This window comes from Pezoporus flaviventris, unplaced genomic scaffold, assembly GCF_033815535.1.
Source record: "Pezoporus flaviventris isolate CSIRO_AGI_PZ_B2104156 unplaced genomic scaffold, CSIRO_AGI_Pfla_v1 ptg000001l, whole genome shotgun sequence".
NCBI classification, from domain to species: Eukaryota; Metazoa; Chordata; class Aves; order Psittaciformes; family Psittacidae; genus Pezoporus; species Pezoporus flaviventris.
In genome coordinates this window covers 3,439,100-3,457,201 of record NW_026892549.1, presented here as the reverse complement: position 1 = coordinate 3,457,201, position 18,102 = coordinate 3,439,100, and the positions used below count along the sequence as shown (strand labels likewise).

The window sequence follows — 18,102 nt, the reverse complement described above, 5'->3', positions numbered from 1 at the left end:
ACAAGGCTGGGTAGCTCTCTGCTTGTTCAACAAGGAGAACTGGTTTATCACAGGTCGACCGCTGCATGGGGAGGGAAGTACATACACTCCCTGACACCAGAATAGAACACTGTCCCTTTCGTTATCACAGAGCTGTAGTGGTAACTCATAGCATAGTATCTCTCTAAAAAGCACAGGGAACCACAAGAGTAGTCCTATGTATTTAACTGGTCTAGCCACAGTAAGCTGTTTGCAGGGTAAGACTCTCATTATGAGGCAGCACAGCATTTCAAGTTTCTGCAAGTTAGAAAACTGAAGGCACAAATCAAATTCCATACCACGTAACTTGTTTCTATGCAGTTAAAGAAAGCCTGATCCCAGATTCACATTTTCAATTAAAAAGTCAGATCACAACTGTCTACAGTGATTTAAAATAAAGGATGAACCTTTCAAAAAGCATGAAAACTGTACTGGAATTAGAACACTTGACTTTGAAAAAACATGTTTTCCTTTTCAAAAATCTAGTAAATTTTCTTAGAAAATATTGATAATTTTTTTGGTCAGTGTGTGAAACGGTACATTTGAAAAGATCCTAAAAATATGTTCTCCGGTATGCTTCTGTTTAATTTCTACTTTCAGAAAATATTTTTTTGCCATGCAGAGTTAGAAGAAAAAACCATAACTAATTATTCAGTATCTTATGTCTGAAGAGCCTCATGTTCAAAACACACTAGGGAGTAAAAATAATATTCCTAAACACTTTTCAACACAAGTGATAGTAAAAATTATCATACTTTTATTTTTCAGGATAAGCAGCTTTTCTAACTTAATCTTTGTGGAGAAAGAGATAAAATATGATTACCAACATTTGCAAAATGAACTTTCAAGGTAGCTATAAACTATTTAGACTTTGACACAAAGGTCACCCAGAGCTTTTTAACTGCCTATGCATTTATTCATTCAAGTCTGGCCCGTACAGATTATTCCGCCTTTTAAGTGAAGGGCAACATAGCTATGTATTTTCCTGTGAACAATTACTCGTGAGAGTTTTAAACTGAATAAAAAAGGAACAGAAAACATGAGTGTAGAGACGTCATTCTGATAAAAGCAAAAGATGGGATCTTATGTTTGACTAGATGTTTGTACATTCATGACAACAAACACAAATAAATTCCTACCAAACATACAAACTTTTAGAAAAGATTTGAAAAGTTACTTAAATGAGCGTTTTAGAAGCAGCAATGCAAGTACTGTAATGTATTAGCATAATGAATTGTGAGAACTAACAACCAAGCCTTGGGCAAAAACTTCATTGGCTTTATATTTGCCCAGTCAGCTTTGAATTTCCTTATGAATGCCTAGACAATGGCAGTGAAAGGAGCCTATTTTGCACGCAAAGCAGCTCTCTGTTACTGCATTCAGCAATTTACATAAGAATAAAATAACACACAAGCCCTGGCTCTGACAAGCTTGGGGTATTTTTGTTACATATATCCGGTCAGACCTTTTAATATATCAAGCAAAAGTTTCATACACACCCCCTAAATTTATTAAACTAAACGCATATCACTGCTGTTGGAATTTAAGGTTATAATTACCTCAGGGAACTACAAGCAGCGTCTCTCAACTGAGTTTTGAATAGCATAAGCAGATGAAGAAGAAAAATGTGGAATTCAAGGTTGTATTAGCTAAGCTATAGTATTCTTCTAAATACTGCACTGAAACTCTAATTTCTTTTGCTATGCTGACTCCAAATTCAAAAAGATCATGAAACCCAAAGCCTGTCTGGTTACCTTCCCTGACTTTCTTACGTATGTAAATTTATCAATTAAAAAAAATTCCCAACAGATTAGTGGATGAACTACTCAATTTTTTTTTTCTACTCAGAAAGGTCAAACTGTTTAAGAAACAGTTTTTTTTGACTCTAAAACAATGCAATTTTAAATTATATAGCTAATATGAACTTCATGAGTACTAGTTTCTTTCACAGATCTTGAATCTTAAATCAACATTATCTGAAACTTTCAAAAGATCCTAATGGTGTTCATGTATTTTTGACAGTGAATGTCCTCATTCAAAAAAATACCTTATGCTAGATAACTACACTGGTTTAATTAAATTAAATTCCACTTTAAAGCTTCCAACAAAGGAAAAAAAAACCCAACAAAAAAAAAAAGCGCCAAAGCTTAGTGACAGAAGAGCAATACTTCTTCTGCGTGGGTATACAAAGTGCAAAATAATGAAAAAGAACACCATAGTTGCATAACCACTTTACAAAACCACTTCCTTTCTTTTAAGACCCATTTCCATGGCAACTTACACGAGAAATCAGGTATTAAATAAACAAATCTCAAGAACACTCAGGAACATCTTTTACAACTTAAAGGCATATGAATAAAAAGAGACTAAGAACTGTGCTTACTTGACTGTATCACTCTACCATTCAGTGTTTCCCATAACTGACTTAAGTTGGAAGTCTTGCAACAGAAGGAACCTGACCTCGTGTGGCTTTTGTACAGCAAAACTCTAATATGAGAAAAGATTCACAAGCATTCCAGAGTTTTGAGACTCCCCTGCCTTTGATAAAAAGCCCACCAAAAAAACCAGGGATTTTAGATTAATTAGGCCAAATTACTGTCTTATAACTCTGAAAGCTCAATAACGAGGTGATGATGAAACTATAACTATTGTACCCTATCATAAAAAATGTCTTGTGTTACTTTACAAAACTTTAAAAATTTGGTATTCTATTTCCCTCCCTGAAGCTACACACAGCTGTTAAAACTGAAGGTATAGTTCAAGTAAAGAAGGTACAGTCCAAGCGAAGAAGGTATAGTCCGAGCAAAGCTGTTGAACTGTGTCAAATGCCTTCCCAGAATAATTTTTCCCAAGACATACAATTTGTTTTTATAAATGTGTAGTTATGTATGTGCTATTTTTAAATTCACAAATGTTTTTAAACAATTTGCACAATTTCCTTACTAAGAGAGATTATACAAAATTATGAGGGCAAGTTTAGCATTACATGTATAGCTCTATATAAAAAGATACAGTGGCAGTGTTAATACAGTGTACACCATGCACCTTCTTGCCCCAATTCATCACTGTCACAAGTAACTATTTCGCATATTCAAATAATTCAGTATTTTTTTTGTCATCCTTCTGAACTTAATACACAGTAACAGGTTTTATTTTTGCCCACTATAGCATAGCAAGGTTACAGTTTCAAGAATAATTAGTGTAACAGAAGCCTGACAGTGCTATCTTAAACAATACACAAAATGTACTAGGAGTCTTAGAATGCTGGGGTGCTAAAAAGGTATTTTGGCAAGTAATTTTTAAAGCTCACTCATACTTCTGTGCTTGGACAAAAAGCAAAATTTTCAAACTCATGGGAATTAAAAACTTTTATCACAAAACAGTCCTATGAAAAAAATAACTTTCACTTCCACATCCAGACACTAATGGTTATGTTACAGCAAATCCGCATTTTGGCTGGGTGGGCAAGGTACTGTAACCCTTCACCAGGAACATGTTAGATATAGGTCTTCTATATCACTTAATTTTCAGTAAGGCTTCTACTAATACTCCAGAAATAACAGCTACCTTTTTATTAGATTTTCTGGCTCTCCGTATATGCTACCTTACCGTAATGACCAACAGGACTTACGGTGATGATTCCAGTATGATGCTATTAGCCTGGGTGGAAGACGGAGATCTGTGATTTACAAATACTTCACTTGGGGATGTGTGAACTACATGGTCCACTAAATGTCCAACCGATGAGGGTCGTAACCGTGCTCCTTCTTGAGTGAAGGCAGAATTGCGACTAAGAGGGAAAGCACAGCAGTGCAATGTGAAAAGAATATTATTAGGCTGCATTTCTTACTCTACTACAAAGGAACATTAAAATAGTTATTTACACTTAGTGCAAGCATATGTTCATCTACATATTTTTATTAAATCAGGCTTCAAAAATCACTGAATTATGTTGTCAGATCAACATGGTATTCATTATTTTCCTTTTTAAAGTGTTCAAAATTTATTTTCATAAACACTAAATGGCTAATTTTTTAATTCTTTTTTTTTAATTGAAGAAGCCTGAAAGCATGATGGTCCAATGAACAAGCTACTGAACTGACAGTCCAGTCAATGAAAAGAAAAATTAATCCCCAAGAAAAAAAAAAATCTAGGTCTCTTCATGGCAGAAATTAATCTGAACATTTTATCCTCTGCATCTTCTCCTACAAAGATCATAAGCTTTGCACTGTGAGCCTTATTTCTGTGACCTAAAATTTTCCCATATATAAAACTAGCACAGGGACATTAACACCCTTCTTTGCTTTGAAACATACACGATTAAATTATATTATGCTATAAGCATAAATATAATTTCACAAGAATTTTTAAATGCTACAGATATTTACAACAACAGTCTTTTGAATAATATGCTGTAGTGCCAAAGAATCTTAAAACCTTCTGGTTTATGCAATCCAAAATTGGGCAATACTGATTCTTAAGCCATTTTCAGCACACAGAAAAAAACTGGTTATTTCCCCAAAGAAATCAGGAATGAGTTTTCACTAACTATAAACATAAACAGAAAGTTCTATCATGTGGGAAGAGTGACCTTTGAAAGGAAATGCAGAAAAACTGAGGGGAATAAATCCACAAGGATTTCCAATTAAGTAACTTACCTAATGTTTTAGGAAGTGGTATTAACCAGGATAAATTATTTCAAAAATATCACACAGATTTTATTACCAGTGTTTTCTTAGACAATTAATAAGTTAGTTTTAACCTGTCAAGAAAACTCAAGCTCTCAAATTTAGGGTAGCATGCTACATCTTGCACTTCTTACAGGTTGAGTGAGAAGTACCTAAAATTCACACCCAAATAGTTTCTCTTATCTGGAGCTAAATGTTCCATAGAACCACTCAGCACGTAATTTGTCAAGTTATTTGTCTCAGTGATGCATTAATCCTTTTATTATACAGACAAGTCGTTCACATTAGAGGTAGGCAGTTACTTCTAGAGAGAGAAGATTGGACACTACTTACTGATTTGGGGTTCCAGGTGGAGACCGTGATGGCAGGCTTTGTGTTTCCAACCTATCATCAGACAGTGAATTCCTACTCACTACTTCCCAGTCCATCCCACTCATTAATTTTCGTGCTAAGGGTTTACTGGGGGATCTAGAAGAAGAAAATAAAATGACTAACCAAAAATTGTATGAGCAAATACAAATTTGCCTCATACAAATACATAAAATTCACCAGAATTAAAATGATGTTCTATCACAGACAACCAAATTATATGGAAAAAAGGAAATAGAATTATGCAAAACTATTTACATGGGCAGTTCTTTATTTTCTCAATATATTGTACTTAATTTTCTGTACTCTGTACAAGAACATCAATGAAATACAGTCATGAAATACTATTGGCTGGAAGGAAGACAGGCAAGATGGAATAGGAACCCACTGAACTTCACTAGGCATTTCTAATGCCTCAAAGAGAATCCGATTCAAACAAAATAGCCATTAAGAGGTCTGAACTTAGAAATAAAACAGAAGACAAGCAAACAAACAAAAAAAAAAAAAACACAAAAAACCCCAACCCTCTAAGTAACACTATTCAGCCATTTCAGGAAAAATAAAGCAGTGCAAACACCAGCCCAAAACAATGTCCCAAAGACTATGAAGAACTAGAAGTGGGATAGTCATCAACATGACAACAGAGCTCCTGAGTTTTGTTTACTTATCAGGGATTTTCATACAGGTGACAGGCTTTCTTCCAGAACATGTTTTGTTACCTGTATCGCAGATGCAATCATTCTATTTACACTTCTTTGTCAGTAACCAAACTTCATTTGGTACTGTACCACAAAAGTCCTTCAGGTTAAAGGTCATATCACCAATTTTTTTGTACAAAAGTAACAGCATTTTCTATTTGTTGCCCTTTCTTGGTGTTGAGGAAACTTTTTCTTCTCATTCTTGAGTAATCCCAGGATACCTACAATCCCCTTCTGCTGTTTCTTTCACCTGTTTCTTAAGCACAAATGAGACCATATTTGCAATCCCTCATAAAATACTTCATTTCTCTTTTATAGTGGAAATTATCAAATGAATCATTGAAGAATTGTGGTTGCTTTTTTTGTAGCATCACATTGGATGGTTCGATCATCCTACAACTAAACATACCCAGACTTTTGCTGTTTGTCTTTAACTGAAAATTCTTTATCCAACAACAAAAATTCTTTTAAATAATCCTTACCTGTCTGGTGTATTTTATGTTATCGGGCTTTTATTCCGACTACTTTAATGGTGCTACATACTTCAAGCTTCTCCACTACCATTACCCAACCCTCTCTTGTTCCAGTGAAACCTCAATTTCATCAGTCTTTATGCTATGACCATTTAATTCCAATTTGCCTTTATATTCTATCATGACACTCTACTGTCATGATTTCACCCTGGCCAGCAACTTAGGACCACACAGCCACTTGCTCATTCACACCCCGCTGTGGGATGGGAAGAACTGAGAAAAAAGGTAAAACCTCTTGGTTTTGATAAGAACAGTTTAATAACTGAAATAAAGTAAATAAAGTAAAAGAACAGTAACAACAATAATAAGGGGTAACCAACAAGCGATGCACAATACAATTGCTCACCACCCACTGGCTGGTGCCAGCCTGTCCTGAGCACTGACCAGCCCCTCCCAGCCAACTCCCCCTAGTTTCTACACTGAGCATGACATTCTCTGGTATCCCTTTGACTAGTTTCGGCCAGATGTCCTGTCCCTGCTCCCTCCCAGCTTCTGGGCAAAGCATCAGAGACTGAAAAGAGTTGGTCAGGGTAAGCACTACTTAGCAACAACTGAAGCATCACTGTGTTATTAGCATTGTTCTCATACCAAATCCAAAACACAGCACTCTATAAGCTACTAAGAAGAAAATTATCCCAGCTGAAATCAGGACATCCAGTTTCCAGCTTTGCACAATGAGGCGACAACATATTAGTGTATCAGCATAACTCCTCTATTTCTTTCCCCAGCTCCATACACCTGTATCACAAAACAATCTCTGCCTTTGCTGGTTTTAGGACACATGGTAACTGTTATTTATCTTCATCATCATCTTACTGATTTACTGAAAGTGTAAGTCCAGAAGGAAGGAACTTTGAGAAATTAAGGAAATACCCACACACAAATTACATCCTTCCGAAAATGAGAACGTTAGTTGCAAATACATTTTTGCTTCTCATGGAACTTAGAGCTCAATGCAAGCCACCACCTTAAGCAAAAAGAGACCACAATGATAACCAACCAAGCATCATATCAAATTACCTATCTTTACATAGGTACTTAAGTCCTACTGCTGTCAGCAGTGTTTGTTTGATACTAAAGAAGGGGTGGTCAGTGTGTGGAGGGTTTATTTCTGGTTTTACACTCCTAAGCAGTTTTGAACATGTACTTTCTGCTTTGCTACCTGAAAGCCTTACTAAATAACAGCTGACAAATTTCAGACAGTTAACTGAGATGGGCTGTTCAAAATACTACTGTTTCAAGTCTTACTGCATGCAGGGGGAAAAAAAAATCTGACAGCATATTGATTATTTGAAAACAGAGAAAATAATTATTTAATTCCTGAGGAAAAAACACATCTGTTTTCTTCACTGTATTTAAGCAGTATTAGTTTGATTCAAAAAGTAATTAGCTTGATATAATGTCAATTAAAACAACACTTCAGTTTCTGTAATTTGCTTCAAATTGGAGCATCTCAAACTACTTATCTATTTTTCTTCCCAAACATAGCAAATTTGAGCAGTTCTGAACAAGTGAAATAATAAGAAACCTGCAGATCTGAACAGTATGTCTAATGTTATCTGCTCATTCTTGTCTTATTAATCAAAGTTATCATTACCTAGACTTTGCTGACAGCATGCCTACAGCCAGCAGATAAGCACCCAGAGCCAGCTCTGCCAAGAGGTGGATTCTAACTAACCAAAGAAAGGGCTGAGGGAAAAATGCAGAGGAACATAATACATCCAGTGCTAAACTAGGTAAATACAGGTGTGCAGGTACAGTATCTTCTGACAGACATGCAAAACCTTCAGTGAATAAGCAACAACTGTAACACAGGAATGTTGGTGTGTCTATATATATATTATTTTTAAAGCGCAACAATGAAAGGGCACTATTCTTGTCTGTATAAAACAAATTAAATTACAAAGAGAGACAGATATATATATATATATATATAAGGGGGGGGGGAATCGAAGTTTTTCCAAAAATTCACCTCTGACTGCTTCAAAAAGCCCCTACTGCACTCTGCACTGTATCTTAACTGATAGTTTATAATTACGTTTTTGAAAACTTCCTCAATCTATGCAACAAATGAACATAACTCTAAAATGAGAAAAGCACCTTCTTCCCCATCAAAAAAATCCAATGTTAAGAAAACTCACCTTTTTCTGTGGTTAGGGTCTGATCTTTCAGAAACAACAGCTTACCACCACACTAAACATCTGCAGCACTTATCAGCAAAGGTTCGTTTCAATTATTTTATTAACAGCTCTAACCTCAGAGTCCCACCCACACGTTTGTTGCCTCCATTTCCTGTCTTTGCAGAAATTTCAAAGAAAAAATTACCACACTGCAGCATCAAACTTCTCAGTGCTGTGGCTTTTTGATACTCATCCTCCTGCCAGCACTTCTAACAATAACTTATTTCTCACTGTAATTTAAGATTTGTTGTGAAATATTCCAGCAAGTTTCTCCTGTACTGCTAATTCTTTACAATATTCAAATAGGTTTCTCATGCCAGAATACAGCTGAGGAGATGGGAAGGGGGAAGTAAGCCATAAAAAACTTTCAAAATTCTTTTATAAAGTTTGAAATTCTAAAGTCCATGTTTGTCTGTTCAGTCTGGATGCTTGTACTGTACCTCAGCACACAGCACTGCTTTTAACAGAGTAAACTCTTTCAGATTCAATTTCTGGTGTATCTGCAGAGACATTCCTAAATATGTTGGAAGAAGTCCTTTCTATCTGAGTAGGGACAGAGGCTTTACCTGCCCCCAAAATCAAAACCAGTCTTACAAGCTGCAATACTCCATCAAACACACACACACAACCCCAAGTAGAAGGGATGAAATCACATAATGCAACTAAAAAAAGGCATGACAAATTATACTATCTCAGCTACAGTACACAAAAGCTTTCAAAGACAGAATTGGTTTTGTGTCCTGCTAAATTCTTGCAGGAGCTGGGAAAGAAAGAGGGTATTGTTTGGGAATACAGGTGGGAATCTTTTAAATCACTTCTGCCCCAGAAAGAAATATAACCTGGAGCCACAGCCTAGCTTTGTGTTTTGACAAAGGGCACAGGGACGTATTTGTCATCAAACCTCGAAACTACTGTTTCAAACCAAGAGGCTGAGTCTACACAAATCTGCAGAGACAACACAAATTACATATGCAATTTAAAGCAACCGAGGAACTACTTAATTAACCTGAATAAATACATGGTTGAAGCAAGACTGGATTTTTGGAAATAGAGATTGTAACTTAATGATAGGGAGTTTGCAAATACAATGACTGAGATACCTACTCACTATCAAACTACCTTCCATCAGAATTGAACAGAACTAAAATACTTTGCAAGGACTTTAAGAGCAAACAATGGTCTTTAAGAAATCTCTCAATTTATGACTTGATTGAATTTTTTGCACTTTTATTATCTGTTTTCACTTTTAGTATGCTCCTGAGAATTCTCATGGGTCTTCTTGGGTTGTGAATATCTTACAATAAATGAGGCCAAGAGAATAGCTGTAATAAAGATTAAAAAAAATAATAACCTAAACAACCACAGCAACTGTCTTCTAAATGCTGAAGTTATTGCTGCATGAAGATTAAGAAAACAGCATCTACAAAATGTATCAAATTTATTACAGACTATCCATTTTTAAAAATTAAAGTGTTTTTATAGTTTGGAAGTAAAGAAATACATGAATACAACTTCACCTAATTTTAAAGTAAAGTCCCGAGGACAGAGCTAAGCCTGCTAAATTGTAGGTTATAACTGTTTGTTTTAATCAAATGGCTGTTAAGAAATTTTATTTCCATGTCTGGTGCTTTCTGTGCTCTGCACAGTGTGAAAGGATCGCTACTTTTGGCAATCACCATTTCCCAACTTAGAACAAACAGGTAACTCAAATAACATCTCAATATAATTGTGTTATTTTCTTACAATGAAATGATTCAAAAATTTGCTTAGACAGTATTAGCTCAGTAAGGCAGTTTCTAGTTAGATAATGATAAGAGTGTAAATCTGGAGAGCTCTAGAAAAAAAACCAACAAAATACTGAAACTGTTTTTCTTAACAACTGATCTTGAACACATCTTTTGATGTGGGAATAATAAAAGCAACAGTAAGTACTTAGTTTTTTTTCCTGTATTCACTTAATTCTCAAGACTGACCTGACTGTAATGCTAGCACGCTCTGACTTCACAGCAAAAGGCAACCAATACCTAGACGAACTTTCAAAAGCAACCAGAAGGAGCTGCTTGTCCATTGAACTCAATGACTTTGTCTGAGAAAGACACACTGAGAAAGAAAAAGGAAGGTCCCAGGAACAAACCCCATGTTATACCTGGAAAACCTTAAAAAGCTAAATTTGCTCTCTGTACAAATACAAAAGGGCTAACATCTGCTCAGTATTTCAGCTTGAAATGTAAATATTTAGAAGACCAAGAATAAAACATAATGTTCTTAGATTAAGCTTCTTGAACCACATAATGTTCTAGGAACGTCTTAATGTTTCAAGTGTTTTCACCTTTACAAATACTAGAAGTCTTTAAAATTGAAAAGCCATTAATTGCACACTGTGCTGGGGAGGACAGAGGACGCATGATTTATTGAAAGTTTTTCGATGTGTGTATTTATGGTATACACCATAAATTTCAGCTCACTGATGTACACACATACACCTCAGACATTTATCAGACATTAACATTAATAAAAAACTCGAGGTGAGGAGAATGCTTTATTCTTCAATCTTAAAAGCAACAGTGGAAAATATAATTACTGAGGACAGAAAAGCCAAGTATTTTTTTTTAACTAAAAAACCCCAAAAGACTTGAGAAAACATCAGAGCAGTTCTAGCCACGGCCTTCAATTTAATCCAGAATATATTTTATAAAATACAAGTGACCCAGGCACCACTTGTTCAGCTCTGATGCAAAGGGAAGAGTGCCATCTACTGAAGAAGAGTTTTTAAAATTATAAATATATTCCTCAAAACCAAGTTTTGGTTCTACTCCACCCTACTTACTTGTGGGGAATTGCCAAGTTCAGAGTGCAACACAAAAAATAGCTTTTAATTGATTCATAACTGTAATTTAAATAAATAAAACTCTGTTGTCATAGTGCTGAGTCTTTTGAGAACTAAAAATGTCGCCCTAAGTAAAAATTTAAGCAGGTTCCCAAAATAAATTAAGCAAAAAATAATTCTACAGCACACAGAACAAACTGGTTTTATAAAATCTACCTGCTGAAAAACAGTTCACAGCACATCTGCCCCCAAATCCTTCTAATATGGAGCTAAGTATCTACAGTGTGCCCAGCTGAAAACTCACATTACATTGTACAGGGGTAAAGAAAGCAAGGGGGACACCACAACACAGGAAATCAAGGCTAAATTCACCAATGATCTGAAAAGCAGTGTTTGCAGGTACTTGAGAAAGGTTGGTGGACTTGTTACTAAGTCTTTGAGCATAAATTTGAACTCCAGAGTTCCTTAAGAGGTAACTATGTTAAAAGACATTAAGATCTCAGCAAAAGTATAAGCATAAAAAAAGGACAGAGCACACTCCCTCCTCAGAAGGACTCTATCTATTAGGGATCAGAGCAGACTGCCAAATGGGTGCAGCAGCAGTTTTACTTTTGAATACTGTATCCTAAGTTCTGAATGAAGAACTAAATCTGTGTCTTGACTGCTTTCCTGTAATCACTAAACCCCTCAGGAATCTTAAGTAATAGATTGTATGATTAGCCAACTCCTCTGTGACAGAACACCTTCAGAAGCAGCTCACTCTCAAATTTTTCATAGTAAAGTATCTCACTGGGACTTCAGCAATAAAGCTGTTCTCACTACGTGAGACACTCACAGTACCTTATTCTAAAGGAAGTATGCATGGACAGTTGCAAGTTGTTATCAGGGATAAAACATACCCATTAACTCAATATTTTAATGGATGAGTTAAAGAGACTATTCTTTGCAATAAAGACAGCACAAAAAGGACCAGTACATGTAAGAACAAATTACACAGATTGAAGGCTATTCTGAAAGAGGAAATATTAAAGAATACCCTTATTAACTTTTTCCATCATAAGATTCCCCCCAGTTTCTGGCTGCCTCATAAAGACACCATCCCATTTCAAAATTAAACTCCTTAATATGGCTAAGTCAAGCCACCAACAACAGTTGACAATAGTTGTTCTTTATTTTACATTTTTGCCCACAGAAAACAGTGATCCCATAACACCTAAAAATACACAAACAGGAGACTTACTGATCTTGTACAAACGCAAATTGCTTACCTTGCAAACACCCTATCTTTGTTTGCTCTTTCTTTACCATACTGCACAGACTGGACCTCTGTTCTCCCACTGGAAAACAAAACCAAACGAAACCACTAAATATAAAAAATTTAGGATAACATTTTATTCCTTAAAATTGAGACATCTCTGCCAAAAAAAAAAAACACAACAAAACCAGAAACCAACCCCCCCAAAAACCACAAAACAAAACAAAACCCAAATTCTATTTCAGTTACGCTCAAGCAATCATGCCAATAATTCAGTACAATGTAACTTTAGAAAGCATTTGGTAGAAGTGGAGGTCTTCTTTCCTATCATAGTGTAACTGTAACAAAGAACAATCAATTTCAGGCATAACATAAAGCTTTCTCTTCTCTTCCCTTCCCAAGAAAGTACTGATTGGATCTTTGGATAACATTATAATCTTTCCTGTTACAGTCACAATCAAAAGTTACAGCACCCCCTCTGTATTCTTCCGAAACTACTCCCTGAATTGCTAATAATTTAGTCACTACTTAGTTCAGCAAAATACCATGAAGAAATTTGATAATAAGCACATCAGGCTTGTATTCTTCTACACAACTTGTCAAAACCAAGATTAGATCTTGGAACTTGCTGACTTTTCAGATAAGAGCAGATGTCTTGTGTCAAATCAAAGATCCTTTATAATATTTCATAATTTCTATTTTAGAAAAAAATACAGGGTGGTGTGTTGGGTTTTTTTGAGTGTCTATTAGCAGTTAAGAACTGGGGGCAAGATACCAGTAAATCTCCCTCTTGCAGCCACTTCCCCATTTATAACTTCAGACCAAGGCAGAGTCAGAAAACACATGTCCTAAAACAGTACTGATGCTTAAAACTCTGCTCTGTTTTGTTCCTTACAGGAACATTCACACAATGAAATGAACGAATAATTAGCTATTTTCATATTCATACTACAGAACTACTGGATGTGTGAAGGCTGGAGAAATTTGCCAACTGGAATCTCACAAAATTCAGTGAAGGGAAATGCAACAACCTGCACCTTGAGGAGGAGGAATAACCCAACGCAGAGGCTGAGGGCCAACTGGCTGGAAAGCAGGTTTACTCAACACAGGTAAGACCACATGTGGAGTGGAGTGTGTGTTGAGTTCCAGGTTTCCTCAAGCCAAGCAAAAGGCCACAAAGACAATTAAGGGTCCAGAAGAACTGGCTTATGTGGGCTGTTCAGGCCCAGGAAAAGAACACTTGGGGATCAAATGAGTGTGTATAAACGCCTGAAGAGGGAAATGAAAAATACAGCCAGATTTTTTCCAATGGACCCAGAAACAGGACAATAAGCAATGTCACAAACTGAATTATGGGATACACCACTTAAACTGGAGGGGGGGGGGGAAATGACGACAACAACATGCCCAAACCCCCTTAAAAAAAACACAACCAACCCCTTTTTTACTGTGAAGGCTGTTAAACACTCTATCAGGTTGCTCAGAGATAGTGCAGTCTCCGTTCTTGGAGAGAGTTAAAACCTGGCTGGACACAGATCTAAGGCAACCTGCTATAGTGGACCCTGTTTGAACACGGCATTACACTAGACAGGGTCCAGAGCTGCCTTCCAACCTCTGCCACGGTGTGAATGTAAGAAATGTCTTTTTTCAAAACTGCTGCCTTCTAACTTCCTGGTGTTACACATTTTAACCCTGACAAGCAGTAAGCCATCTGTATTTTCCCCTATTCCATTCCAATAACTTTAACATTATATTTGCCTTTCCCTAACAGCTACTAATAACTGATTTAATGTTTTTAGAGAACTATGAAGCTCCAAGACAGTAATAACTTGCTTCAAATTGATGCTCCTCCTTGTGTATATTATTTTTCATTTTTGGACACTGAACTTCATCTACCATCTTACTGCCTACTGACCCCTCATTGCGACATACCACCGAAACTTTTGACAGTCAGCTTCAGCTTTTACTACAAAGCCCTGTATCGCTTCAGTGGTAACTTCCTTCATTGCGAAGAAGGGTCCTACTTGTTTCCCATCTGGTTAAAACAGTTCACAGTTGCTAACATATAATAAAACTCTTCATGTTTTGGTAGTTTCAGTATTTGGTGAGGAACAGTTTTAGAACCACTTTGAAAATCCAAGCACGGTGTACAGAAGTCAGATTTTCTCATCAGTTGTCTTCTTGATCCCTCCTGGAAGCTTTTTAGAATCGTTGCATTAGAATCATTTATTCCAATGGATATAATAGAATATGTAACACATTTAATAATTCAACCATTTCATGTCTTTGATTTCTTTCAGAACTGGAGATAATTCAGTCTAGCCCTGGCAGTTTAGTATTTTATTAGTTGGTTTTAATCATAGAAATGTTGGCTAGAAGTCTCTATTCCAATCTCCTGCTAACACTAGGACATGTCTGGCCACAGCTTTGTCTAGACAAGTTTTGAAAGCCTCCAAAAATAGAGATTCCACAACCCCTCTGGGTAACTTGTTACAGTAATGCACTATCCTCCAAGAAATCAAAACCCCAAAAACGTTTACAGCTACAACCTTCCGGGTAAAACTTGTGGATGCTGCCCCTTGTTCTACCAGCTGTCATTGCCAGCACAAGTTTGTCTCCACCATTTCTGACACTGCCCCTGAAGTAGCGTTAGCCTTGCTAACCCTCTTGCTTTTCCCCTTAGCGTCCTCTTTGCTAGGTTAAACAAACCCAGTGCCCTTAACCTCTCCTTGTGTGCGAGTTACTACTATTATGCTGCCTCCAAACAACCTCTCAAACTACTTGCAGAAATTCTAGCCTTTTGGCTGCTTCATTAACTTTAATGACCTTCTTCATTTTTATGCAGTTTCCCTTTTCATCTTACATTAACATAAGTTGAATGTCATCATCAAAGAGCTTTTCTGTAATAGTAACCACAATGATTCAAATTCAAAATCTTTAAAGAAATGAAAAAGCTCCCCAAAATTCACTACAGCAACATTGAATCAAGTCTCAAATACTGTTCAGGATCACAGAATGCTGTTTCTCAAATGGGTGCTGTGAATGCTGGTCAAAAGCACAGATGGCATAAAAATTTAGCCACTGAATTACTTTCCTCTTTATATATTTATGCAATTCACAAGGGTAACAGAAATAGTCTGTTATTGTGTTTTTCAGCTTTTCATCATCTCTCTTCATACGTCACAGACACTGTTGCCATTCTGGATGGATTCTATTATTCTCTACTTCTGGCACTATTTAAGCCATTGGCAAGCTGCATGACTCGCAGAGACAGTTAACTCAGTTCCTGAACTGAGATTTTTTTTTTTTTTTGTAAAAAGCGTAAAACACTAAAACCCAACACCACCCATTCCATCGTTAGAATAAAAATTATACTTGGGGATTATAGTCATTCCACAGCATTCTTTGTATCTCCAAGCTTTTCGTATATAAAGTTCACCCTTAAAAAATTTATGGACTTCATCCTTATTTTCTAAACTTCTGGCTTTGGTGCAGAAAATACATGTCTTTTGTTTTCACCTAGTTCCTATTTGTATGCATCTAGCTTAAGTGGGCTTTACTTGTATAAGCTTCTTTTCCTTTATTTCTGCTTGACCTTTATTTAGGTCTGGTTTGTTGCTGCGAAAAGATCTGAGATCCATCAATTTTCAAAAACACCAGGTCAAAGACTCTGAATTTCTGAGACAACGTTTTTAAGATAAACATAACCCAGCAGGTAAGCAGGCAAAAGCAGCCTGTGAGACAATCTCAAGAGTACTAACTCCATAACAACCCCCAGTAATACAATAATTATATTTTCAAGATAGCCTAGAGAGTTACTGACAACATTTGAAACTTAGGCCAGCAGGGGAAGGGGGCAGTTGCAGGATTCAAAAGCTGCTTGAATTATGACACCTCTTCATACAGATTCTAAATTATTCCCTATGTTCATTAATGTGTTGCCTGTTCTCTTATGTTCTTTTGCATGTATTTCAAATTAGCACTTACCAGTACCGGAACTTGGAACCCAAAGTGAAATAATGTGCAAAAAAGTTCTTCTGAGGGGGGAGCGGTCTGTCCAAACGGAAGAATGTGTGATGCTCCACACAAGCTTTCCATAAATTCTTACATGCGCGGTAATTCACCATATTGAATCCTAGTAACGTTTCTCTAGATTCATGCTAAAAATGAGAAAAATTTATGTCAGATAAAAATTATGCCCAGTTACTTCTGAAATTAAGATAGATACTGTTATATTTGGGTTATTTTAATTATTATTTTTTTACATTATGGTTTTTGAGGTGGTTCTCTACTTTTACATTAATTTTATGGATTATAAACCCTTTAAAAATACCTCTTAAGTATTTTTAAGATAATAAACCCTCTAAAAATATGTTCTTTAAACAATTTTTTTTTTACTGAGCCTGTTAAAAGGTTAACAGTCAGTGTAGTGATACTGAAGCAAATAGATGGAAATGGTCCCAAAAGCCAGGACCCAAGCTGCATTAAAACATTTCTCTGATTAAAGAATTCTGAAGCAACATGATTCCCTGGTTCAAGATTCCCGAAGTTAAGGCGAGGAACTACCACACACATGTGCCAATTACAAATTGGGACCAGGTACTGATCTTGACAGCAACTGATGTTCACGCTTCTAAATGATTAATTCGATTCCTGGTAAAGCAAAGAGGCAAAAGTGCAAAACAAGCTAAGCTATTCTGCCTGTTGAGGGAGCTTGATTACAATCTTTGTAGGTCAAAAAACACCATCAGCACTCTGCTTTCTCTTCACAGTACTAAATCCTTCCCAACATTCAGCACACCTGAACTGTTTCCACTTAGCAGTAACTCCTTTTCCAAGTTACACATTTGCTGGTCTGCTCATCTTTAGATTTGCTGAAATACCAGGGCAGAGACCTGCAACTCTTCTCCCAGTGTTGTATTTGGGAAGTCCTCATGACCAACAGCTAAGAACAGCACTGTATTTTCAGCTGCATGATGAAGGGTAAACAATAAAATGGATTTAAAGAGTAAACATCAAGTCCTGAGTATCTATTGGTGAAATTCAAGAAATTACATCCAAGAAACTAAAACCTGATACTTTATTTCAACTTAAAAAATGTGCTACATTCTCTTAATTTCCAGGTATTGACAGCTGTTCCCTGTATTTTCTAGACATGTTAACAAAACAAATTAAATCCATTACCTATTCAGTTAGAAAAGGCTTTATGAACAAAGTAAATGTACAATAATATAAACAAGATACATTGCTATTCTGCAAGAGACCAACTAACTATGTAAAATTATGAACTGCCTCATCTGGATACAGTAAAGGATGAGCCAGCTCAGATGTTAAGTTCCAACAGGAAGTTCTCATGATGTAGCAAATTTTAATGCTCTGTCAGACTTTTACACTGTTGAAAAGAGAATTTGACACATTATATGAACTGATGATCATACATTTTCATGTCACTCAAAGCATTATAATTATGGGTTGGGGAAAAATAAAATCCCTGCTGTTCCCCCTATTTTGTATTCCAGAGAAGGAGCTGATCT

The 18,102-nt window shown here is 36.2% G+C and overlaps 1 protein-coding gene across 4 annotated transcripts in view; it reads right to left on the bottom strand.

Annotated features, from left to right (window-relative positions):
- Nucleotides 1–18,102, bottom strand: part of PTPN4 (protein tyrosine phosphatase non-receptor type 4) — a 108,016-nt gene that overhangs the window by 17,972 nt on the left and 71,942 nt on the right. For all 4 annotated transcript variants that reach the window (XR_009745170.1, XM_061463753.1, XM_061463578.1 and 1 more), the window contains 4 exons: nucleotides 16,556–16,728; nucleotides 12,582–12,650; nucleotides 5,040–5,174; nucleotides 3,650–3,808 (listed from right to left, as the gene is read on the bottom strand). Coding sequence is in view for 3 of the 4 variants with exons in the window: in XM_061463753.1 (XP_061319737.1) it covers nucleotides 3,650–3,808; nucleotides 5,040–5,174; nucleotides 12,582–12,650; nucleotides 16,556–16,728 (536 nt within the window). In the remaining variant the exon portion in view is untranslated. The remainder of the gene's footprint in view (nucleotides 1–3,649; nucleotides 3,809–5,039; nucleotides 5,175–12,581; nucleotides 12,651–16,555; nucleotides 16,729–18,102) is intronic.